General features: G+C 43.9%; 1 protein-coding gene across 1 annotated transcript in view; it reads left to right on the top strand.

Annotated features, from left to right (window-relative positions):
* Positions 1–25,918, top strand: part of LOC126109662 (aminopeptidase N-like) — a 202,144-nt gene that overhangs the window by 45,407 nt on the left and 130,819 nt on the right. Inside the window, exons 4-5 of the mRNA XM_049914708.1 lie at positions 11,111–11,217; positions 24,731–24,880. Coding sequence (XP_049770665.1) covers positions 11,111–11,217; positions 24,731–24,880 — 257 coding nt within the window. The remainder of the gene's footprint in view (positions 1–11,110; positions 11,218–24,730; positions 24,881–25,918) is intronic.

Raw genomic sequence — 25,918 nt, 5'->3', positions numbered from 1 at the left:
AAAATGACCGGTATATTTGAAACGGCAATAAAAACTAAACGAGCAGTGATAGAAATACACCGTTTGTTGCAATATGCTTGGGACAACAGTACATTTTCAGGCAGACAAACTTTCGAAATTACAGTAGTTACAATTTTCAACAACAGATGGCGCTGCGGTCTGGGAAACTCTATAGTACGATATTTTCCTCGTATCCACCACGCGTAGCAATAATATGGCGTAGTCTCTCAATGAAATTACCCGAAACCTTTGACAACGTGTCTGGCGGAATGGCTTCACATGCAGATGAGATGTACTGCTTCAGCTGTTCAATTGTTTCTGGATTCTGGCGGTACACCTGGTCTTTCAAGTGTCCCCACAGAAAGAAGTCACAGGGGTTCATGTCTGGCGAATAGGGAGGCCAATCCACGCCGCCTCCTGTATGTTTCGGATAGCCCAAAGCAATCACACGATCATCGAAATATTCATTCAGGAAATTAAAGACGTCGGCCGTGCGATGTGGCCGGGCACCATCTTGCATAAACCACGAGGTGTTCGCAGTGTCGTCTAAGGCAGTTTGTACCGCCACAAATTCACGAAGAATGTCCAGATAGCGTGCTGCAGTAATCGTTTCGGATCTGAAAAATGGGCCAATGATTCCTTTGGAAGAAATGGCGGCCCAGACCAGTACTTTTTGAGGATGCAGGGACGATGGGACTACAACATGGGGCTTTTCGGTTGCCCATATGCGCCAGTTCTGCTTATTGACGAAGCCGTCCAGGTAAAAATAAGCTTCGTCAGTAAACCAAATGCTGCCCACATGCATATCGCCGTCATCAATTCTGTGCACTATATCGTTAGCGAATGTCTCTCGTGCAGCAATGGTAGCGGCGCTGAGGGGTTGCCGCGTTTGAATTTTGTACGGATAGAGTTGTAAACTCTGGCGCATGAGACGATACGTGGACGTTGGCGTCATTTGGGCCGCAGCTGCAACACGGCGAACGGAAACCTGAGGCCGCTGTTGGATCACCTGCTGCACTAGCTGCGCGTTGCCCTCTGTGGTTGCCGTACGCGGTCGCCCTACCTTTCCAGCACGTTCATCCGTCACGTTCCCAGTCCGTTGAAATTTTTCAAACAGATCCTTTATTGTATCGCTTTTCGGTCCTTTGGTTACATTAAACCTCCGTTGAAAACTTCGTCTTGTTGCAACAACACTGTGTTCTAGGCGGTGGAATTCCAACACCAGAAAAATCCTCTGTTCTAAGGAATAAACCATGTTGTCTACAGCACACTTGCACGTTGTGGACAGCACACGCTTACAGCAGAAAGACGACGTACAGAATGATGCACCCACAGACTGCGTTGTCTTCTATATCTTTCACATCACTTGCAGCGCCATCTGTTGTTGAAAATTGTAACTACTGTAATTTCGAAAGTTGTCCGCCTGAAATGTACTGTTGTCCAAAGCATATTGCAACAAACGGTGTATTTCTATCGCTGCTCGTTTAGTTTTTATTGCCGTTTCAAATATACCGGTCATTTTTGAAACACCCTGTAGATACTCTATTAATTTATTTACTAACTTTTTTCCCATGATTCGCTTGTGTATTCATATGTCATATATTTCACACATATACAGGGCTATTACAAATGATTGAAGCGAGTTCATAAATTCACTGTAGCTCCATTCATTGACATATGGTCACGACACACTACAGATACGTAGAACAACTCATAAAGTTTTGTTCGGCTGAAGCCGCACTTCAGGTTTCTGCCGCCAGAATGCTCGAGAGCGCAGTGAGACAAAATGGCGACAGGAGCCGAGAAAGCGTTTGTCGTGCTTGAAATGCACTCACATCAGTCAGTCATAACGGTGCAACGACACTTCAGGACGAAGTTCAACAAAGATCCACCAACTGATAACTCCATTCGGCGATGGTATGCGCAGTTTAAAGCTTCTGGATGCCTCTGTAAGGGGAAATCAACGGGTCGGCCTGCAGTAAGCGAAGAAACGGTTGAACGCGTGCGGCCAAGTTTCACGCGTAGCCCGTGGAAGTCGACGAATAAAGCAAGCAGGGAGCTAAACGTACCACAGCCGACGGTTGGAAAATCTTACGGAAAAGGCTAAAGCAGAAGCCTTACCGTTTACAATTGCTACAAGCCCTGACACACGATGACAAAGTCAAACGCTTGAATTTTCGGCGCGGTTGCAACAGCTCAAGGAAGAGGATGCGTTCAGTGCGAAACTTGTTTTCAGTGATGAAGCAACATTTTTTCTTAAGGGTGAAGTGAACAGACACAATGTGCGAATCTGGGCAGTAGAGAGCCCTAAAGCATTCGTGCAGCAAATTCGTAATTCACCAAACGTTAACGTGTTTTGTGCAATATCACGGTTTAAAGTTTACGGCCCCTTTTTCTTCTGCGAAAAAACGTTACAGGACACGTGTATCTGGACACGCTGGAAAATTGGCTCATGCCATAACTGGAGACCGACAACGCCGACTTCATCTTTCAACAGCATGGTGCTCCACCGCACTTCCATCATGATGTTCGGAATTTCTTAAACAGGAGATTGGAAAACCGATGAATCGGTCGTGGTGGAGATCATGATCAGCAATTCATGTCATGGCCTCCACGCTCTCCCGACTTAACCCCATGCGATTTCTTTCTGTGGGGTTATGTGAAAGATTCAGTGTTTAAACCTCCTCTACCAAGAAACGTGCCAGAACTGCGAGCTCGCATCAACGATGCTTTCGAACTCATTGATGGGGACATGCTGACCCAAGTGTGGGAGGAACTTGATTATCGGCTTGATGTCTGCCGAATCACTAAAGGGGCACATATCGAACATTTTTGAATGCCTAAAAAAACTTTTTGAGTTTTTGTATGTGTGTGCAAAGCATTGTGAAAATATCTCAAATAATAAAGTTATTGTAGAGCTGTGAAATCGCTTCAATCATTTGTAATAACCCTGTATTGGGTCATTCAAAAGGCTGTGCACAAATGAAGGAGGTGAAAGAAGAAGACACAAGTGTGTGCCTTTGACCTAAGAAACAGGGAAGCTAATCGTGAGCTACATGTTGAATGAACAGGCATCCAATTGCAGAATCATCGCACCCCTGAATACTTGGGAGTCACTCTCGATAGAACTGTGAAATTCAAAACCCACTGCAAGGACACCAAAATGAAAATCTGCACTCGAAACAACCTAATTCGCAAAACAAACGGGGACACAGTGGGGCTCACATCCACATACTATTCGCTCTTCTGCAATCGCACTGTGCTTTTTTTACTCCAGAATATGCTTCCCCAGTCTGTCATCTCATGCCAGGCAAGTAGACACTGCTCTCAACGAAACCTGCAGGTTGATTACAGTTTGCTTAAGACCGACCCCAACCGCGGAGCTCTACTACCTGGCTGGAGTAGGGCCACCGTGCGTATGCAGAGCGGTGGCTGCCACCAAGGAGAGACTGAAAGTGGAACAGAACAGTTCTCATCCACTGCACGGACGTAATCCACCACAGAAACGGCTGTGCTGGCGAAAGAGCTTCCGGAGGACACCAGACAAGCTCACCGTTTCACCAGAGAAGGCAGGGCTGGAGTTATGGAAGAAGTCGACGCCTCACCTGTGGCGATGGACGCCGTGTGTGTGTGTGTGTGTGTGTGTGTGTGTGTGTGTGGCTTCTGCAAATTTGTATCTTCCTTGTTCGAGAATAATAATTTAATGGCTTCCAGGGGCTACAAAAATTTGATTTTTCAGTGTTGATATGAGTACTGAATCAATCAGAAATTTTAGGTTGCTGTCATAATCCACTCATTAAGAGGTGTAATACACTCCTGGAAATGGAAAAAAGAACACATTGACACCGGTGTGTCAGACCCACCATACTTGCTCCGGACACTGCGAGAGGGCTGTACAAGCAATGATCACACGCACGGCACAGCAGACACACCAGGAACCGCGGTGTTGGCCGTCGAATGGCGCTAGCTGCGCAGCATTTGTGCACCGCCGCCGTCAGTGTCAGCCAGTTTGCCGTGGCATACGGAGCTCCATCGCAGTCTTTAACACTGGTAGCATGCCGCGACAGCGTGGACGTGAACCGTATGTGCAGTTGACGGACTTTGAGCGAGGGCGTATAGTGGGCATGCGGGAGGCCGGGTGGACGTACCGCCGAATTGCTCAACACGTGAGGCGTGAGGTCTCCACAGTACATCGATGTTGTCGCCAGTGGTCGGCGGAAGGTGCACGTGCCCGTCGACCTGGGACCGGACCGCAGCGACGCACGGATGCACGCCAAGACCGTAGGATCCTACGCAGTGCCGTAGGGGACCGCACCGCCACTTCCCAGCAAATTAGGGACACTGTTGCTCCTGGGGTATCGGCGAGGACCATTCGCAACCGTCTCCATGAAGCTGGGCTACGGTCCCGCACACCGTTAGGCCGTCTTGCGCTCACGCCCCAACATCGTGCAGCCCGCCTCCAGTGGTGTCGCGACAGGCGTGAATGGAGGGACGAATGGAGACGTGTCGTCTTCAGCGATGAGAGTCGCTTCTGCCTTGGTGCCAATGATGGTCGTATGCGTGTTTGGCGCCGTGCAGGTGAGCGCCACAATCAGGACTGCATACGACCGAGGCACACAGGGCCAACACCCGGCATCATGGTGTGGGGAGCGATCTCCTACACTGGCCGTACACCACTGGTGATCGTCGAGGGGACACTGAATAGTGCACGGTACATCCAAACCGTCATCGAACCCATCGTTCTACCATTCCTAGACCGGCAAGGGAACTTGCTGTTCCAACAGGACAATGCACGTCCGCATGTATCCCGTGCCACCCAACGTGCTCTAGAAAGTGTAAGTCAACTACCCTGGCCAGCAAGATCTCCGGATCTGTCCCCCATTGAGCATGTTTGGGACTGGATGAAGCGTCGTCTCACGCGGTCTGCACGTCCAGCACGAACGCTGGTCCAACTGAGGCGCCAGGTGGAAATGGCATGGCAAGCCGTTCCACAGGACTACATCCAGCATCTCTACGATCGTCTCCATGTGAGAATAGCAGCCTGCATTGCTGCGAAAGGTGGATATACACTGTACTAGTGCCGACATTGTGCATGCTCTGTTGCCTGTGTCTATGTGCCTATGGTTCTGTCAGTGTGATCATGTGATGTATCTGACCCCAGGAATGTGTCAATAAAGTTTCCCCTTCCTGGGACAATGAATTCACGGTGTTCTTATTTCAATTTCCAGGAGTGTATTATGTTACAAGTTTGAAACAATAAGACAAGTATCGGCGATATAAATTGTTTTTATATCTTGAGGCAGCATAACGCACGAATTCCGCAGACTATACTGAGCCTGTATTTGGGATTGAGAGCACTTATGGATTTCCAACAATCTTTGCTCATAATTTAAAAACTTCACGGAACTTTTTCTCGCTGACACCTCGCACAAGCTATGAAAGGAATACAGTTTTCATCTCCCACTACATTCTCGCCGCTCGTGCAGTAAAACTTCAGCATCGAATATGATGTTTTTATTTGTTACTTCTTTACCACCAAGTGTATTCGTAACACGTTGTGCAGACAGTGTCCACACACAGACACACACAGACACACACACACACACACACACACACACACACACACACACACACCACTGAATTTACCTGCAAAATTGTATCATTGTACGACTCATAGTTCGGGAGATATAATACCATAAACATTGAGGTACGTGAAGAACTAGCTTTCGCTAAAAACGGAGTGGCAAATTACTGACAGCCATTAGCGACATCCAACAAACGTTAAACATTCTTTCAAAGCTTTTCTAAACTTTTTCTGGCTTACATGCTTAACGTCAAACATTTAACACGTTAACTGATATGTAAAACATTCAGACGTTTAAAGCTGGTTTACACATGGGAGTTCGATGTTTCACAGATTCAGGGGTTTACTGATATGTATCTATTTCGTAACTTAGTAAATACAAACAACTGGGCTGAAATAAAACATTCTTAGTGAGACATCCGCAAGTGTTACTTGGACTATTCATGGTGAATAATATTCGCTGCAATTGAACTTCAAACTTCCTTTATTTGGATAAAAGAAAATACACTACCCAGGTTTCACAACATTAATCGCATCTTCAGGTTCTACTTACCTGTATACGATCACATCGTACAACTCACGTAGAAAAATTGAAAAATTCTAAACATCGACTCATCTTACATTATAAATCGTCGTTAACGTACTTAAGAATCGCTAAGCATACAGTCCTTCATTGCAAGTGTCTTTCGTCATTCATAACCCTTTAACGAGCGCTTTCGTTTGTACTAAGGATTATTTGTAGATGTTATATAGCTCTACATATCAGGCAGAATAACGAAAAATCAAATTTTATTTGCTTGTAAAATACTGCAATCTTCGTTTCTACAATTAACTGTCTTACTCTGTTACAAATTAATACAATAAATGGCATGGAGTTTAGAAATCTTATCCTTTCCCCAAGCTATTACGTTTTGACAAATTTCGAAATTGGCGTGATCTCCAGTGTCTGCACGACGTGTAGCCACGAGAATGTCTGCTATCAGAAAGGCATTATAGCTGACGGCTACAATGATCACAGTCCAAAAAGCTTTGCAAATAACCAGCGAGGCTCACTGAAGGGTGAAGAACATCTGTTTGACTTATGATAACAACTTGCAGAACTAGAAACTGTAAACAGAGGCTGTATCTTGCATCTGAGTACAGGTGTACCAGTCTTTCATCTTTGTTCGTAAACCATAGTAAGGGACAAATCACTTGTGAGGTTTCCCAAGGACCAATCTTAGGTTCACTGTTGTTCCTCATATATCTAAGAAATCTTCTGTCTGATGTACAACAAACAGAACTCGTTCTTTTTGCGAATGACACTAATATTGTAAGCAGTCCAAACACACATACAGAAACAAACAAAATGGTAAACAGTATTCTTGAAAGTATTACTGAGTGGTTTTCTGCAAATGGTCTCGGCCTCAATTTTAAAAATACACAACATATTCTGGTACTATACCAGTGATAGGTGTAATATAAGATGAGGAAGTAACAAAGCGGAAACTTCAAAATTCCTAGGTGTCCATACTGATGAGAATTTAAAATGGGAAAAGCACATTTTGGAATTCCTAAAACAGCTCAATTCAGACAAATTTATGCTTAGAGTCGTTGCATATCTTGGAGAGAGCCAAATCAGTACATTACCATACTTCGCATGTTTTCATTCAGTAATATCATATAGATTGATGTTCTGGGGTAGATCATGTTTAAGAAAGAAAGTCTTCGTTGCTCAAATACTCGCTGTAAGAATATTGTGCGGTGCTAACCCACGATCGTCTTGTAGACAACTGTTTTAGGAGTTGGCATATACTGCTTCCCAGTATATTTACTGCCTCATGAAGTTTGTTGTAAATAATCCACTGCAGTTCAAAAGAAACAAAGATGTACATAATTACAATACGAAAAGGAAAAATGACATTCACTGCTCCAGATTAAGGTTGTTTATAGCACAACAAAGTCGTGCACAATGTTGCAATAAAAATTTTTGATCCCTTTCCTGGTGATAAAAAAATGTCTGACAGACAGCAAAGTAAAATTTCAAAACAAACTCAAAAACTTTCTCCTTGACAACTCCATCTATTCCGTAGAAGAATTTCTATTCCCGTAATGTGCAAAAGATGATGGGTAGGAATTACCAACTCATGTCTGTATATTTAAAAAAAAATTAAAAGAAAAGAAAAGTAAAAGGAAACTTATAACTTTTCAGCACGTAGCCGTATTTATAAATGAATTTGCGATGGGAAGGTAAAATAACTCATTCTACATAATTACGATTAATCGTGGAAAACGTTCCATGGAAAATTAAACTAATTACCTAACTAACTGACTCAGAATGTGTCGTATCAACTGATCCCTCCTTTTAGTCAACTCGTTCATTATTGCTGTTTGAGTTCACATACCATGATTTCGTGGTTTGGAGGTCGTGATTTGAGCTATGTGTGCTAGGAAGGTGAGAAATGAGAACATTTCCGACATATACTTCTGTTTTATTTCAACAGAGGGGTGACAGCAGCAGAGTCAGCCACAGACATTTAAGCCGTATATGGGTTCAAAATTGGTTCAAATGGCTCTGAGCACTATGGGACTTAACTGCTGTGGTCAGCAGTCCCCTAGAACTTAGAACTACTTAAACCTAACTAACCTAAGGACATCACACACACCCATGCCCGAGGCAGGATTCGAAGCTGCGACCGTAGCGGTCGCGCGGTTCCAGAGTGTAGCGCCTAGAACCGCTCGGCCACTCCGGCCGGCCCGTGTGTGGGGATAATGCCGCTGGTCAGAGCACGGCAAGAAAGTGGTTCTCCCGTTTTAAGTAGGATCGTTTTGACGTTGGTGACTCTCCACGTTCAGGAGGTTTTCGGGATTTGATGAAAATCGTTTAAAAGCGTTAATACAAAACGATCCACATCAGTGGCAAATGTGATGAACTGCGGTCATTCCACCTCCGAGAGACACTCCGATGCAGTGAGGAAAGTTCAAAAATAGGGCGGATGGGAAGTGCATGTTCTTAGCCAAAACCACAAAAATCATCTGCTTGCTCGTCTTCAGTTGCCGCGTGAACAACAGGGACCATTCTTATCCTGTACCATTAGTGCTGACGATAAATGGCGTTTCTGTGCTAAGATAACGAAAAGAAAGAAAAGATTGACCCCAAACTAAGCGGCGACTCCCCATACGAAGACCTGAGCACACCAACAAAAGATAAAGTTACGCATCTGGTGGGGCACTGCGAATTGCCTCACCAAGGTGTAACCACCACTGCTGACATCTATTGTCAACAACTGAGACGGCTCGAAGACACGGTCCAAGAACAACGACCCGAAATACAGCGTGAAGTGGTGCAACACCACGATATCGCCCGCCCTCATTCTGCTAGGCTGACAAAAGAACAACTACACAGCAGTGCGTTGGCAAGTCATTCGGCACCCATCTTATTTACCTGATCTTGCGCCGACCGATTTTCCACTATCGAACAACCTTCAACGAGCTCGCTTTCCGGATGAATGTGCTACGAACGTTTCTCGAGGAGAATGAGATTTTCACTCTGCAGCGGAGTGTGCGCTGATATGAAACTTCCTGGCAGGTTAAAACTGTGTGCCCGACCGAGACTCGAACTCGGGACTTTTGCCTTTCGCGGGCAAGTGCTCTACCAACTGAGCTACCGAAGCACGACTCACGCCCGGTACTCACAGCTTTACTTCTGCCAGTACCTCGTCTCCTACCTGGTAGAGCACTTGCCCGCGAAAGGCAAAGGTCCCGAGTTCGAGTCTCGGTCGGGCACACAGTTATAATCTGCCAGGAAGTTTCGTTTCTCGAGGAGTTCTTCGCCTCAAAACGACGTGATAGCTGCAGTCGTGGAATCGAAAAGTTAGCCTATCGCCGGCAGACTGTTGTAAATCGTGAAAATACACTCCTGGAAATGGAAAAAAGAACACATTGACACCGGTGTGTCAGACCCACCATACTTGCTCCGGACACTGCGAGAGGGCTGTACAAGCAATGATCACACGCACGGCACAGCAGACACACCAGGAACCGCGGTGTTGGCCGTCGAATGGCGCTAGCTGCGCAGCATTTGTGCACCGCCGCCGTCAGTGTCAGCCAGTTTGCCGTGGCATACGGAGCTCCATCGCAGTCTTTAACACTGGTAGCATGCCGCGACAGCGTGGACGTGAACCGTATGTGCAGTTGACGGACTTTGAGCGAGGGCGTATAGTGGGCATGCGGGAGGCCGGGTGGACGTACCGCCGAATTGCTCAACACGTGGGGCGTGAGGTCTCCACAGTACATCGATGTTGTCGCCAGTGGTCGGCGGAAGGTGCACGTGCCCGTCGACCTGGGACCGGACCGCAGCGACGCACGGATGCACGCCAAGACCGTAGGATCCTACGCAGTGCCGTAGGGGACCGCACCGCCACTTCCCAGCAAATTAGGGACACTGTTGCTCCTGGGGTATCGGCGAGGACCATTCGCAACCGTCTCCATGAAGCTGGGCTACGGTCCCGCACACCGTTAGGCCGTCTTCCGCTCACGCCCCAACATCGTGCAGCCCGCCTCCAGTGGTGTCGCGACAGGCGTGAATGGAGGGACGAATGGAGACGTGTCGTCTTCAGCGATGAGAGTCGCTTCTGCCTTGGTGCCAATGATGGTCGTATGCGTGTTTGGCACCGTGCAGGTGAGCGCCACAATCAGGACTGTATACGACCGAGGCACACAGGGCCAACACCCGGCATCATGGTGTGGGGAGCGATCTCCTACACTGGCCGTACACCACTGGTGATCGTCGAGGGGACACTGAATAGTGAACGGTACATCCTAACCGTCATCGAACCCATCGTTCTACCATTCCTAGACTGGCAAGGGAACTTGCTGTTCCAACAGGACAATGCACGTCCGCATGTATCCCGTGCCACCCAACGTGCTCTAGAAAGTGTAAGTCAACTACCCTGGCCAGCAAGATCTCCGGATCTGTCCCCCATTGAGCATGTTTGGGACTGGATGAAGCGTCGTCTCACGCGGTCTGCACGTCCAGCACGAACGTTGGTCCAACTGAGGCGCCAGGTGGAAATGGCATGGCAAGCCGTTCCACAGGACTACATCCAGCATCTCTACGATCGTCTGCATGGGAGAATAGCAGCCTGCATTGCTGCGAAAGGTGGATATACACTGTACTAGTGCCGACATTGTGCATGCTCTGTTGCCTGTGTCTATGTGCCTGTGGTTCTGTCAGTGTGATCATGTGATGTATCTGACCCCAGGAATGTGTCAATAAAGTTTCCCCTTCCTGGGACAATGAATTCACGGTGTTCTTATTTCAATTTCCAGGAGTGTATGTGATGTCCTTAGGTTAGTTAGGTTTAAGTGGTTCTAAGTTCTTGGGGGACTGATGACCTCACAAGTTAAGTCCCATAGTGCTCAGAGCCATTTGACCCAAGAGTCTCTGTTATTTGTATTTGTCGTGTTTATTAAATTTATGAAAGAATTCTATGGACTTACGCACCAACACAATGGCAAGACCCCAACGCTTGTTTACTTTGGCAGGTGGCAGCCGGCACCCAGCTGGTGGTGGAGATCAGCTACGAGGGGGAGCTGCGGAACGACATGTACGGCTTCTACCGCAGCTACTACGTCGAGGACGGCGTCACCAAGTGAGTACAGAGGCCGCCGCAACAAAAAACAGCTCGCTAGTCTCTAGCCTTGGTAACGCCGACAGTTTGGCGAGGAATTCCGTCCGCAAGATACTTGAAGCATGTCACTGACTGATGATTAGATCCTGTAGAGAGTGGGGGTCCTCTCGCCTTGTGTTAGTGGACAGAGCCCTGTTCTGAGGCCGATCTTGGTACTCCATCCCACCTCAGGAATGGTTGCCTTCAAGAAACCGCAACTTCCAGTCTGTCACTCCTAGCCACTCCCACACTCGGAATTTCGTGGATCTCTGACACATCAGCGAAACGGCAACGAGATTCTTCAGGGTATTTGCCCACAATGTAAATATGTAAAATCCTCCGACGTTTCGGCCACTGTTGCAAATGGCCTTCCTCAGGGTTTTTTTGTTGACTGTTGAATATTTCTAATACAATGGTGGAAGAGGCTGTTCTCGTATTCTATAGGGTGTTCAGAATCAGTTGGAGGGAGCTTAAGAGACCCTTAAGGGCCACACACAAGCACTGACCAACCAACCAACCAACCGTCGGACCGACAAATTGGATGTGTCGAGGGGTTTCAGGCGGCTAGGATCATCCAACAGTCGATCCCTTCGCCCAACAAATTGTGCCGTGCCTAGTGCCGTCGTGCCAACCGCCCAACAAAAGTTCGTCTTTTGTCATTTCTCTCGGTATTAGATGTGAAACGTCCCCTTTGAAAAATTAGTGAATTACTGTGCTGGTAAACCCCTTACGTTATTCTATTTTCAAACAGCTGAGCAAAACTGAACGTACCTCAGACATTTCTCTCTTTACTTATTCTGATCACCACTAAACTGACACACAATATTTTTAGCGCAATGCAATCTGACTTTCAATAATCCCTACAAAAGAATGGCGCTGATTAACAATAACCTATACCTTTCATGAATTACTTACCTCACAAAAATCTTCGTTACTCGAACTACTGCCAGCTAAATAAAAGATTCTAACTACTGAAGGCACTAACTACTGATAGGCATAGTTACCAAATGAAAGGTTTTGATAGAGAACAAACAATGTATTTACCTTAATAGTGTTCAAAAGTCGTAATATATATATCAGAATTCTTAAATGTTTTGAATTTACGTGTAGTAATGAACAGCTTACAGTCAATATCATCATGTCAGTGATTCGCATATCGGTCATTGTTACTTCTTTTCGGCGGTTCCATCTCAAAATTCGGTGCACCTTGCCAATTTATTTCATAATTTCCGAACTGCCCTGTGTTATTATTTTGTCGCTGTTCCGGATTTCTAAGTCTCTATTCCCGTATTGGAGCGCGAGTCTCGACTGAAATATGCAATTCTTGTATTACTTGTGGCAACTGATCTTGTGCTTCACGGATTCCTCTTTTGTACTGTGTATTGATTTGATTTTGATTTTGTTTGAATTTTCTAATTTGTTCATACTCTTCTGTGTCAGTGAAGGCCACGGGTCTTGTGTCATTCAGATCATCATCTACCTTTGTAGATAAGTTAGTGAACTGATCTGAAAGTTCGGCTACTTTCTCCGACAGTGAACTTATTTCGTCAGTGTGTTTTTCTGAACCAAGTTTCAGTGGGTCCATTTGTGCTGAAATCGCATCTACTGTGTCCTTTAAGTTTTCCTGAGTTTTTGCAAGTTGCGTAACCGAATCGATAGATGCAACTGAGTCAATTTTAGCTTGCAAGGTGTCATGATTTTCACGAACAATAGTTTGCAGTCCTTTTATGGCTGCTTCGTGATTCTGCAATGCATTTTCATGACGCGAAAAAATAGGTTGAAAATGCTCACAAATTTATGTTTTTACGTCATTACAGACTTTTTGACATTTCGATTCGATTTTAAGTAACTCAGCAGTTAAACCTTCACGTGTTTATTCAAGCGTTTGTTCTATTGAGTCTAACTTTTGAAGCTGTTATTGTGTTTGTCCCTGATTTTGTTCCATTGTTGTGTCTAACTTTTGAAGATTTTGTTCCATTGTGACTAACTTTTGAAGATTTTGTTCCATTGTGACTAACTTTTGAAGATTTTGTTCCATTGTGTCTAACTTTTGAAGCTTTTGTCCCATTTGTTGCATTAATTGTAATAACAATGCACTTGTGTCTGAAACGTGTTACGCAGTGCAATTCGGCAGTGCATTTGAAGCGGCAATATTCGCATTTCGAAAAGCAGAAAACGTGTATTGACTTACTTGAGAAAACAGTGAGGACGCAAAACCTGAGTCTACAGTATTTGCGAGATTGTGTCCTGTCATTTCGGAATCCTGAGGCGAGCTGTTGCTGAACGATCGATCGGTAATGCTTCCCTGTTCACTAATTGTTTCACTGGCTACACCATTATTTGCTGCCCGCTCCATTTCCCTATGCACAATTACCAGATTACTACGTTGACTGTCTGTTAATTCATTACATGGTGGTGCTGATAAGCTACAGTCGTCGTCACTATCAGTTCTAAATTTACTTTGGAGCCTAGTGTTACGTTTTTCACACGCCATAATTATCACGCACTTCACACAACAAGGAAAGCACAATTTGAAGAGCAGAAACAAGAAAACACATTAGCATAGCAAAGAAAATAATATCTCGTTAATTGCAAGCGGGCGGAGTCATGGATCTTCTCTGCCTCGTGATGACTGGGTGTTGTGTGATGTCCTTAGGTTAGTTAGGTTTAAGTAGTTCTAAGTTCTAGGGGACTGATGACCGTAGATGTTAAGTCCCATAGTGCTCAGAGCCATTTGAACCAATTGCAAGCGCAGCTGCGAAATACTTGGTGCAAATCTACATGCATGCCACAACTATTTTACTGTACAACAATGAAAAACTACAACTACAAAGAAGATTCTCTCTACAATTACGCGCTAGCAATAAACAATAGCTACACTAATTACACAAACTATAAGAAAAATCAGAAGATTCCAGTGAGGTATCCTCGGCTATGGGTCGACATATGAAACGCCCCCTTTGAAAAATTTGTGAATTACTGTGCTGGTAAACCCCTTACGTTATTTGATTTTCAAACACCTGAGCAAAACTGAACGTACTCAGACATTTCTCTCGTTACTTATTCTGATCATCACTAAACTGACACACAATATTTTTAGCGCAACGCAATCTGACTTTCAATAATCCCTACAAAAGAATGGCCCTGACGAACAATAACCTATACCTTTCATGAATCACTTACTTCACAAAAATCTTCGTTACTCGAACTACTGCAATATAGCGAGCGCCAATACTGCCAGCTAAATAAAAGATTCTAACTACTGAAGGCACTAACTACTGACAGGCATAGTTAGCAAATGAAAGATTTTGATAGAGAACAAACAATGTATTTACCTTAATAGTGTTCAAACGTCATAATATTTATATATCAGTTCATGACATCCAGTCTTACAAATTTACTCTCTCTGATGGACACACGTCCATATCATCCGCTCTCAAAACTCCGCCATCTCTCTCCCCACATCCACCACTGCTGGCGGCTCACCTCCAACTGCGCAACGCTATGCGCTGTTCACATCCAACTGCCCAACACTACAATAGCATATACTCCAACAATGCAAACCAACCACAGCCTTAACACAGCACAGTCAGTGATTTTCATATAGAGCGCTACGTTGCGTTACCAACATAAAAACCTAAACAGCCTACTTACAGATGCTGTTCTCATAGACATGACAGGATGCGAGGTACGAAACCTTAAGAACGAAGTTTCTGGAGAAATTTATAAAGACTCCAGATGTTTATCGAACACGTCGTGCGAGGAATATAAGATTCAAACAATGGAAACTACAAGCATGAATATGAACAATGTAGGAAGAGATAGGTTGCTATTTACCATAAAGAAGGTACGTCAAGTTGCAGACATGCACTATTAAAAAACACTCACTTCTACATCTACATCGATACTCCGCAAGCCACCTGACGGTGTGTGGCGGAGGCTACCTTGGGTACCTCTATCGGTTCTCCCTTCTATTCCAGTCTCGTATTGTTCGTGGAAAGAAAGATTGTCCGTATGCCTCTGTGTGGGCTCTAATCTCTCTGATTTTATCCTCATGGTCTCTTCGCGAGATATACGTAGGAGGGAGCGATATACTGCTTGACTCCTCGGTGGAGATATGTTCTCGAAACTTCAACAAAAGCCCGTATCGAGCTACTGAGCGTCTCTCCTGCAGAATCTTCCACTGGAGTTTATCTACCATCTCCGTAACGCTTTCGCGATTACTAAATGATCATGTATCGAAGCGCGCTGCTCTCCGTTGGATCTTCTCTATCTCTTCAATCAGCCCTATCTGTTACGGATCCCACACTGGTGAGCAGTATTCAAGCTTTACGAAACGTTGGGAATCGACACAGAATTCATCAACCGACCACGGCATAACAGCCCGGATAAATATAATGGACATCAAATACAAATGTTACACACATGTTTGACAAAGACGCTTACTCCAAACTGGCTAACCGCACACACACACACACACACACACACACACACACACAAGCACGCCTCACGCACACACGACCATCAACTCCAGCATCTCGCGCCGGCAATCAATTTTTTTTCTACATAGCGGAGTATAACAATACAGATACAAGAAAAGAAGGACTTTTTTCGTTTTTAATGAATCCATAATGGTTTCGTGTGGCACGTAGAGAGCGTACACGTTCGTCGATCTGCTGTATTTATATTTCTAAGTGTTATTTCCTATATTTATGGAAAAAAACCGAAATATTGACATTCAAAGAACGCTAATTCATAAGATATGCTTGATTCATTGTTCTAAATTTTAAAAACGTTCAGCCTGTATCCAAGCCCTCTACTATGAAGAGCAAAATGTGGAATGCTTTTTTCTCAGTTCTAACATTTGCTAAACGCTTCATTTATTGTGTATCTGTTGTTGTACTTATTACATTAATACTAATGTAATAAGTACAACAACAGATACACAATAAATGAAGCGTTTAGCAAATGTTAGAACCATGTGTTGTCTTCCTTCCTATAATCTGAAATGAGTTTCTTAAACTCACAGGTCATCTTTTTCGCTACACACATACATAAATTAATAACGTTTACGTGATTATCTGCTATTTAATTTACTTTCAAATGGTTCAAATGGCTCTAAGCACTATGGAACTTCACATCTGAGGTCAACAGTCCCCTAGACTTCGAATTACTTAAACATAACTAACCTTGGGACATCACACACATCCATGCCCGAGGCAAGATTCGAACCTGCGACTGTAGTAGGAGCGCGGTTCCGGACTGAAGCGCCTAGAACCTCTCGGCCACCAACGGCCGGCTTACTTTGCTTTACCGTGATTTATTTCCTCAGTCAACTACAAATCGCGTTTCACGTTTCAAGAATAATTTTATTTAATAATTGTGGGGATATAACAGCATTGAATATGTGATCCTTTTAGATTCTGCCAGTCGCTAGAAATCATCATCTAGCTAACAGCTTGTCCATATGGTTTACAGCCGGCCAGTGTGGCCGAGCGGTTCTAGGCGCTTCAGTCCGGAACCGCGCTGCTGCTACGGTCGCAGGTTCGAATCCTGCCTTGGGCATGGATGTGTATGATGTCCTTAGGTTAGTTAGGTTTAAGTAGTTCTAAGTCTAGGGGACTGATGACCTCAGATGTTAAGTCCCATAGTGCTCAGAGCTAGCCATACGGTCTACAGCTTCTCTCACGACTGTATTCCATTTCATTAAGAATAGTTTGATTGTGTTCAGCAGCTCCGAAATGCGTGATTAATCCTTTATTAGACAGTTACGTAAATCAGCGGCTCGCGACTGCTACAGTAACAGAACGTGGATGAATTCTTTCCCTTGCATTAGCAGTCCCTTTGCCCACACCTTTCTTATTTATTTTTATTTTTTTATTTATTTATTGTTCCGTGGGACCAAATTAAGGAAAAGTCTCCATGGTCATGGAACGAGTCAATACATGAAATTATAACACGATATTAGAAACAGATAAAATGGAATATTAAAAAAAAACATATTCAGGTGACAAGTCGTAAGTTTAAATGAAGACTATCAACAATGTAACAATGGAATTTGCTTAATTTTTTAGCTCTTCCAGGAGTTCCTCGACAGAATAGAAGGAGTGAGCCATGAGGAAACTCTTCAGTTTAGACTTAAAAGAGTTTGGGCTACCGCTAAGATTTTTGAGTTCTTGTGGTAGCTTATTGAAAATGGATGCAGCAGAATACTGCACTCCTTTCTGCACAAGAGTCAAGGAAGTGCATTCTACATGCAGATTTGATTTCTGCCTAGTATTAACTGAGTTAAAGCTGCTAACTCTTGGGAATAGGCTAATATTGCTAACAGCAAACGACATTAAAGAAAATATATACTGTGAGGGCAATGTCAGAATTCCCAGATTTTTGAATAGGGGTCGACAAGAGGTTCTCGAACTTACACCACATATAGCTCGAACAGCCCGTTTTTGAGCCAAAAATACCCTTTTTGAATCAGAAGAATTACCCCAAAAAATAATACCATACGACATAAGCGTATGAAAATATGCGAAGTAGACTACTTTTCGTGTGTGTGTTCTCTACTTTTTTCCTGTAAAGCAGTCAAGGCAAATCCTCGTTTTCGTTTCTGTGTAAAATCAGGCGGTATCTCGTAGAACATAATCACAAAAACAGGGCGACGCTGTAATCGCTGTGTGAAGTCGGTCGGGACGTGTGTAGGATGACACGAAAGTAGTCGGTTGGTCGGTCGGTTGGTTGATCGGTCTGTCGGTCGGCTGACAAATTGGTGCGTGCGTAGAGCCCATGATTGGTGTTAGCTTTATTTCTTGCTATTGATAGATACAAACGTCTTTGATTGGCGTTTGCTTTACTTCTTGCCACTGGTGGATATAGACGAACGAGAAACGTGCGGCAACTGTGACGTAATGCTGTCTGCTTGCTGCCTGAGGCGTGTATTCTACCTTCGGCCGCTGTGGTTTCCCGCTCGCCAACGTGTGTTGCGTGTGTGTTGCTTCACATGAGCTACCCTCCTGTAGCGCTGTTACTGCTGGTGGTAACCCAGACGCAGGAAGTCTGCACCCGTCTTCTCTATCCACGTCGGCTGGTCCCATGGCAGTTTCTAACGCCTCTAATCTTCCTGCTCAAGGTAAGTGGCTGTTTCTCTAGTACGCGCGATTCGTGAATTATTATCCACTTGCCGCTGTCACCCTGGTGTTTCGCCACTACTAACTTCGTGTGTCACTTTGAAGAATATATATTTCATGTTTCCGATATCTGTGTGCTAATCAGGCGCCCCATCTCGACTGTATGCAGTAGTCCACGCTCGCGGCTGATTTCGTAAACGCCAGCAGCATGTAACTTGTCGGCTGCATATTTCTTTGAGCAGAGGACATCTTTTATTTTATTACTGCTTCGGAAAATTGCCCTGATACCTGCTCAGCGGAGAATTTTGCACTCTCGCTGTGTGACCCCGTGAAATAGGGCGGCGTTTTGTGTATTCCTTCTGTTCTTCGCTATTGCGTTTATCCTTTCTGGCTGTTGGTGTGTCCGTCATCTTCACCTCATAACCACTGGCTCCGAAGATGAAACTGAGATTTTGCAGCAGAGGGGAGTAGTACACGTGAAACAAAAATTACAGTTTTGATTATTTTGTAGAAATCACGTCTTACAGAGCAAAATACATTCTTTAAAAAAATAATTGCCAAAATTTTGGAGTGAAACAAAAATGATTTGGCAGCTAATTAATAAATGAACTTATAATTTTTAAAGTATGCTGCAAATGTTTCACTGTGTACTCTGTATAATACACAGTCAAGCAGTTGCGATTTTTGCATTATTAATGCTTGAATAGGAAACATTAATACAGTGTTAAATATAAATACAATAACTAATCGAAAATACGTTTTGCTCTGTGAAAATCATAGTGTTTTGTAGCCACAGACAATGCGGAATCATTGCAGTGTCCATATGTCATACACAAACCGTGTCTTCTGCTTATGGGAATACAAAACCTCTTTTTATTTTAGTATTTTGGAAGGTACGAGACCACATATTCATCACCACCACGGATCAGGACTTTAGCTATGAAAACACATCAGCTGGAAATTATAACAAAATATAATTGCCAATCACACAACATCCCAGTTCAAATTAAAAAAAAAAAAATCTGCTGATGAACTGCCCTCTGATCCATCAGGTGAGACATTGCCTTGTTCATCACCTTCGCTTACAGCCATTTTACTTTCACGTTACTGAGTTTTCTTCGTGTTGGTTCGTTCGCATTTCTTCTCTCATTTTCTTCTAACTTCACTCTTTTCCTTAAAGTTTTTTTTTTCAGCTGCCGCCTTCTCAGGTGTTGAAGACAATATGATGTTGCTTTGTTTTTCTAGGAGGATCTTATGGGAAATCACGAAATTTCTTCAGTGAGATATATGCTTCAACATTCTGCATAACACCTTTGTAAGTGTTTGGAGGGCTCACACATCCCTCTGATCCCAGTGGTTCTGCTGGATTAGGTGCACCATCAGGATTTAGAGAGTGATCTGAAACTAAAGACGTAAGAAAATCGGATTCATCGAAGATGTTAACATTAAATAGATAAATTCCACATTTTCTAAAACCAGAAGTTACATTTGTTATTGTCACTGCTTTAAGAAAACCTTCACTAGTAGATTCTCCAACTTTATAGATTGTCATAGGCCTGAATCTCTTAGCATCGATAAGTGTGCACTAATTCACTGTGTACTGTATACAAGTGTTTCACTACGTACTAAAGACACCATAAACTAAAAAATTATTTAAGATTCCTACCACATCTAAAACTGGTCAGTATATAGCTAAAAGCTATGATCATGGAACAGCAAACTCCTTTTAGCTGAATGTACCATGTAAAATTTTGAACTTATAAATAGATGTTAATTATAATTTCGGACAACCGAAAAGATCCAGCAACATATGAAGTAGAATGTGGTTTACCAAATTTTCGACCAGTACAGCCAAAGATGTCTCTGATAATGATCAACTTATAGTGATGTCAACATGACGAAAAATATTACTAGGAACAGCTGAAATGGAATGTTGCACTGTGTACTACTCCCCCCCCCCCCCCTCCCCACCACCTTTATGTATTCTTCATCGCTGATCCTGTGGGCCCTCTTAGTTACAGTGAGCAGGGCGAGTTTGTTCTGTGTAGGGTGATGGTGGGAGCAAACATGTTGGTACCTGTCCACACAAGTGGAGTTCCTACGAGGTGTGTGAGAAAAGTAATGAGACTGATATTTATCTAGGAAAGTTTTTATTTTTTCAAGGAACAGTATCTTCCTCTTCAAAGTAGTTCCCTTCGGCAGCTATACATTGCTGCTGTAGTTGTTCCAAGGCTTTGTAGCTGTACTGAAAGCTACTCTCTTGCAGAGCCTTTAACACGTCGGTCACATTCTTTTGGATGTTCTCCAGAGCCCCAAAACGACGTTCTCTTAAGACATTTTTTCAAAAAAATGGTTCACATGGCTCTGAGCACTATGGGACTTAACATCTATGGTCATCAGTCCCCTAGAACTTAGAACTACTTAAACCTAACTAACCTAAGGACAGCACACAACACCCAGCCATCACGAGGCAGAGAAAATCCCTGACCCCGCCGGGAATCGAACCCGGGAACCCGGGCGTGGGAAGCGAGAACGCTACCGCACGACCACGAGGTAAGGGCAACTTTTTTCAATTTTGGGAAAAGAGAAAAGTCGCAGGGACTGGGATCAGGTGAATGGGGGTCTGTAGGAATGCCTTTTGAGATAAGGAATTCCGTGACGGCAGTGGCCACTCAACACGGGGCGTTGAGATGATGCAGCATCCACTCGTCAGCAATGTCCGATATCAGCCCGTTTCCTCAGCCTTTGAAGAGCACCTTTGTGAAACACTTGGTTGGCAGTTTATCTTGGAGAAACAATCTCACTACGCACACATTCGACGATTTCGTCGGATTTTGAGATGGAGGTCTCCCCGACCGAGGTTCATCTTCGTCCTTCGAAAAATTATTTGTGCCAGCGAAAAACTAGTGCCCCTGATAAGGAATGTACCCCATGGATCTGCTTTAAATTTTGAGAGGTCACACTCGTTGATTCGCAAAAGTTTGACAGAAAACTGGATGGCATAACGTTGCTCTAAATTCCGCTGTTCTGTTTTCGTGTGGCACAACAAATCAGTACTTCATTGATGGCGTTCTCAAAAATTGCGTGATGACTGTACGGTGCTAAAAGTCGGACAGAGCACCAGGAAGGGATGAACATGCCGTTCTACACAAGCAGAACACAGCATTTTCACACCGCCTGCATTGTTGTCAGTGGCATTACTTTTATTACACACCTCCTATGCACCCTGTGGGCAAGTTGACCGCGAGACTTTCACTAAACTTGTACGTCGAGGAAAGCCAGCATACAGTTCTTTCTTGTGTCCATGGTAAATTATATTTTAGTGTGCTGCTGACTGAGCTGTTGGTGGAAGTTTGGTAGTTCTCCTTCTCGATGTGCCCAGATGACCAAAATTATCATCGATACACCGGGCCCACGATTCTGGTCATAATAGTGCGGTCTGGAGTGCTGATCCTTCAGATGCGTCCATGAAGATGTCTGCTGCTATAGTCGAGAGAACTACAGCATCCATCTGGTTATAGAATTCCCCTCTCCGCCTGAAGTAGGTGGTCATTAAACAGCGGCGCACTAACTTGCAGACATCGAGTGCTGTTCTTTCCTTGCTCACAATATCTGACACTGGTACGTTCGTGAATAAAAAATTCACACCGAATCTACCCATCACATTCGTAGCCGAGTACACTACTCTCTTGAAAGTGTCACAAAGGAGGTGAAATCCTTAACGTATGAAGCCTTGTGGCTCATTAGACGAAGCTTTTTCCTATACAATGCTACTCTCCAAAAGTACATCCTCAGAAATTTCATCCTCAGATCGAGGCTACGTTTGATACCAGTATTCTCCAGGAACGCCTTTTTTGCCAGTGATAGTCCGCTTTTTATGTCCTCCGTGCTCCGTCCCTCATGGGTCATTTTACTGCCCAGGAAGAGCAGTGTTCCCTAAGTTGGTCTGCTTCGTGATCCCCAATTCTGATGGTCCGTGGTAGGTTGTAACGCGATGTGGCTTTAATCGTGCGATTAGCCAATTTGGAGTAAGCGTCTTTGTCAAACATGTGTGTCACATTTGTATTTGATGTCCATTACAATTATCCGGGCTGTTATGCCGCGGTCGGTTGATGAATTCTGTGCCGATTCCCAACGTTTCGTCTCCGTCTGCGGGAGACATCTTCAAGGGAGTCCGTAGCTCGATGGAAGGTCGAGCTACGGACTCCCTTGTCTCCCGCAGTCGGAGACGAAACGTTGGGAATCGACACAGAATTCATCAACCGACCACGGCATAACAGCCCGGATAATTGTAATGGACATGATATTTCCGGCCGTGAAAGTCTACATTTTAGTATTTGTATTTGATGTCATTTTCACGTCACTGTTAATTACAAGTAAAAAGTGCGCATAATACTTCATTTTACCAAAGGATCTAGACTGCAGTGACACCTTTTGAGATCGTATTCTGAATTTTGCTCTATGCGTAACAACATGGTAATTAGCTCATCGCACGATTAAATAAAAATCGCATTACAGCCTGCTACGGACCATGTTTACGTTTGTTGAGCTCGTAAAGGTGTTGCAGGGTAGGTTGCGCTGAGATATAATAGAGCAATAATAGTTAAGAAAAAAATTCGGTACTTTCCGCCGATTCTGAGCTTTTTATCATTGAAGTTAGCCAATAAGACTGTTGCACACACAAATTCAAGGGGCCCGCCAAATACAATTAATGTCAGTTCTTCTCATGCACAGAAGATAGCGTTCAAGACTTCTAAGCCTTTGCCTTGGGTTCGATCCTTACTACCGCCTCACTTCCAATTTTTGCATTGCTCTCTTGTTCGGCTTTAGGAAACAAAACGAAGAACACATTTGGGACGCCTTCTCTGGAGGGCGTTTGAATTCGTGCAGCAGCCTGATTGTCCAGTTTCAGTGCTACTTAAATTGGAAATGGCGTAACGTATCGAGACTTTTCTTAACAGTTATTTCTCAGCACAACCTACCCTGCAACACCCTTAAATTTCTATTGGCAGTTTCTGCAGAACTTCAGTATGCCATGTAGACGGATGGGAATCGGATGGGTTTTGTAAGTAATGAAGACTGTATACACATTACACTTTGACATCCACTGCTTGCTCTAGTAAAACAGAATATGTGTTCAGATGACCTTTACCAACTTGAGATTTCTCCACTAAGACTCTCTGCTCATATGCTCTCAAAGTGATTTGCATCAAATTTCTATATATATAACTTTTTGACTGTGATGTGATCTCATAATACATTTTACATAAGCGTGTGACAGGCCGCTGCATCTCCTTCTGTTGCTAAAAGCCATGTTAGAACTTTAGGGGGCGTTTTGGTCCAATAAGTGGTTGTTGAATAAAGGTACCGGATTACACAGTGAAGTATGTGTGTTGAAGCGTTTGTGCCAGAAATTCTACGTGTGGGATTGGATCTGGTGCTTTCCAATTTAACGTTGATATTACTGGCACAGTGACGTCTACCATAATGATGGTGCTAATCGTCCATTTCTTGTGCATGTTTTATCTTTTCCTCCTCACTTTTAAACTGGATGCTATTTGGCTCGCCATGCAGGGTAGCCACCTGGTCTGGCTCCCCCAGTTAAAGGTTCGAGTCCTCCCCCCTTGGGCACGTGTGTGTGTGTGTGTGTGTGTGTGTGTGTGTGTGTGTGTGTGTGCGTGTGTGTGTGTGTGTGTGTGCATAAGTTAGCTTTAAGTTAGATTAAGTAGTGTGTAAGCCTAGGGGGCAGATGATCTCCGCAGTTTGGTCCCATATAAACTTACCACAAATTTCCAAAATTTCCAATTTGGCTCATAGCTCATTTGTTATGTACCATTATAACTATAATAATAATAATAATAATTAGTACTATAATATACTGCTCCTGAACTATACTTATAATATTTCCAATTCAATAAGGATGTCCTGTTAGATGTAAGAGAGGGTCTGTATGCTAGGTGAAATAAATACACTAATAAATAAATTAAATAAGTCTGCACTTTGACTAGGCAGTCATTCCTGAAATCTCTCCTTGATGATGGCATGTATAAAATACAGTGTACAAATTAATGAGAGACCGAAGCAGAGAAGCTGTGCAACGTAAACAGAGTGGTGGCTCAGCAGAGCGCAGTTCCAGCCGACATACACCTGGCGCCCCGTCCCCTTCTATGATGAGCCAGTGAGTAGGGGATAGATGTGGCAGAAGTACAACAACTAATTTCTTGTGTGTTTTTTTGCCGCCAGGTGACTCTGCAGGATGCCTTTCCCCCGACGTACTGGCACGCTTTCCTCTGCAACGACGAGCCAGTGAGTGTGGGGTAGATGGGGCAGAAGTTCAACAACTAATTTCTGGTGTGTGCTTCTGTCGCCAGGTGGCTCGCGACAACGCAGTTCCAGCCGACATACGCCCGGCGCGCTTTCCCCTGCTACGACGAGCCGGCCATCAAGGCGCCTTTCACCTTCAGTTTCAGCGTCCCCTCCGGCTACAATGTGCTCTTCAACACCCGGTTAAATTCTAGCATGTAAGTCCACATGGCTAAAGCCCCTATTTGGATTTAACACATTTTCATTTAGAATCTACACCAAATGATGTGTGTCTGTGTGGTAGACACAGGTACAAAATACATTTCTGTTCTGGAAACAGTATGTGAATTGAACCGCAAATCAAGCATGGAATGAATAACAAACATCAGTATAAAATACATAAACTGTTAATACTTAACTTGTACATTGAAGATCTTCATGTGTTGCGATGTAAAATTCTTTCCCTAGTGATGTCGTTTACATGCACAACTGTAATTCTCTGTGCAGTAGTTCTTTTGCGCCTGACTGAAGATCACGTTCCACGAAGCTAAGAGTCCTAGCTGCGAGTTGACGTATCTGAGACGAGGTAAACACTGAATAGCAATGTACGTCACTGCAGTGCAAAGTAGCTCCGCTGGCATCGCTGTAGACTACACTGGCTGGGCCCTGAAGATTAACTGGGGAGAAGCTGGCGAGTAACTGCAAGTGGAAAAGTTAAAAACTCGAATTAAAATTGGCGTTGAAATGATATCAATGATAAGACACACTGATGACATTGCTACGCTCAGAGAAAGTGCAGAAGAATTACTGGATCTGTTGAATGGAATGAACAGTCTAATGAGTACATAATACAGATTGAGAGTAAATCGAAGCTAAATGAAAGTAATGAGAAATAGCAGAAACAGCGAGAAACTTAACTTCAGAGTTGGTGATCCTTTTGCAAAGGAAGTTGATTGTAAAATGTGTCCATAATTATTAATATCTGAAAATCTTGTATTCTTGCTGGTCTGCAGTCTGTTGATATTTGCTAAAAGATATCTTCCTGTGAGCCATGAGCTGCATGTAAAACACTTAATTGCCAGCACAGTATGTGGGCACAGAACCCACAGTCAGTGCCCTCTGACACAGAGAACAAACAAACAAATGTATACATATGTGGTATCTACAAGAAAATAACATTTGTATACAGCAGAGTAGAATTATTAGGTTACTTAAATCTGTGATAACAGTAACAACACTTGACAGTCAATAACCAT

The sequence above is a fragment of the Schistocerca cancellata genome, chromosome 12 (genome assembly GCF_023864275.1).
Source record: "Schistocerca cancellata isolate TAMUIC-IGC-003103 chromosome 12, iqSchCanc2.1, whole genome shotgun sequence".
In the NCBI taxonomy this organism is placed as follows: Eukaryota; Metazoa; Arthropoda; class Insecta; order Orthoptera; family Acrididae; genus Schistocerca; species Schistocerca cancellata.
Note: the sequence above shows the minus strand (reverse complement) of the source record. Positions and strands in the feature narration are given on the sequence as shown.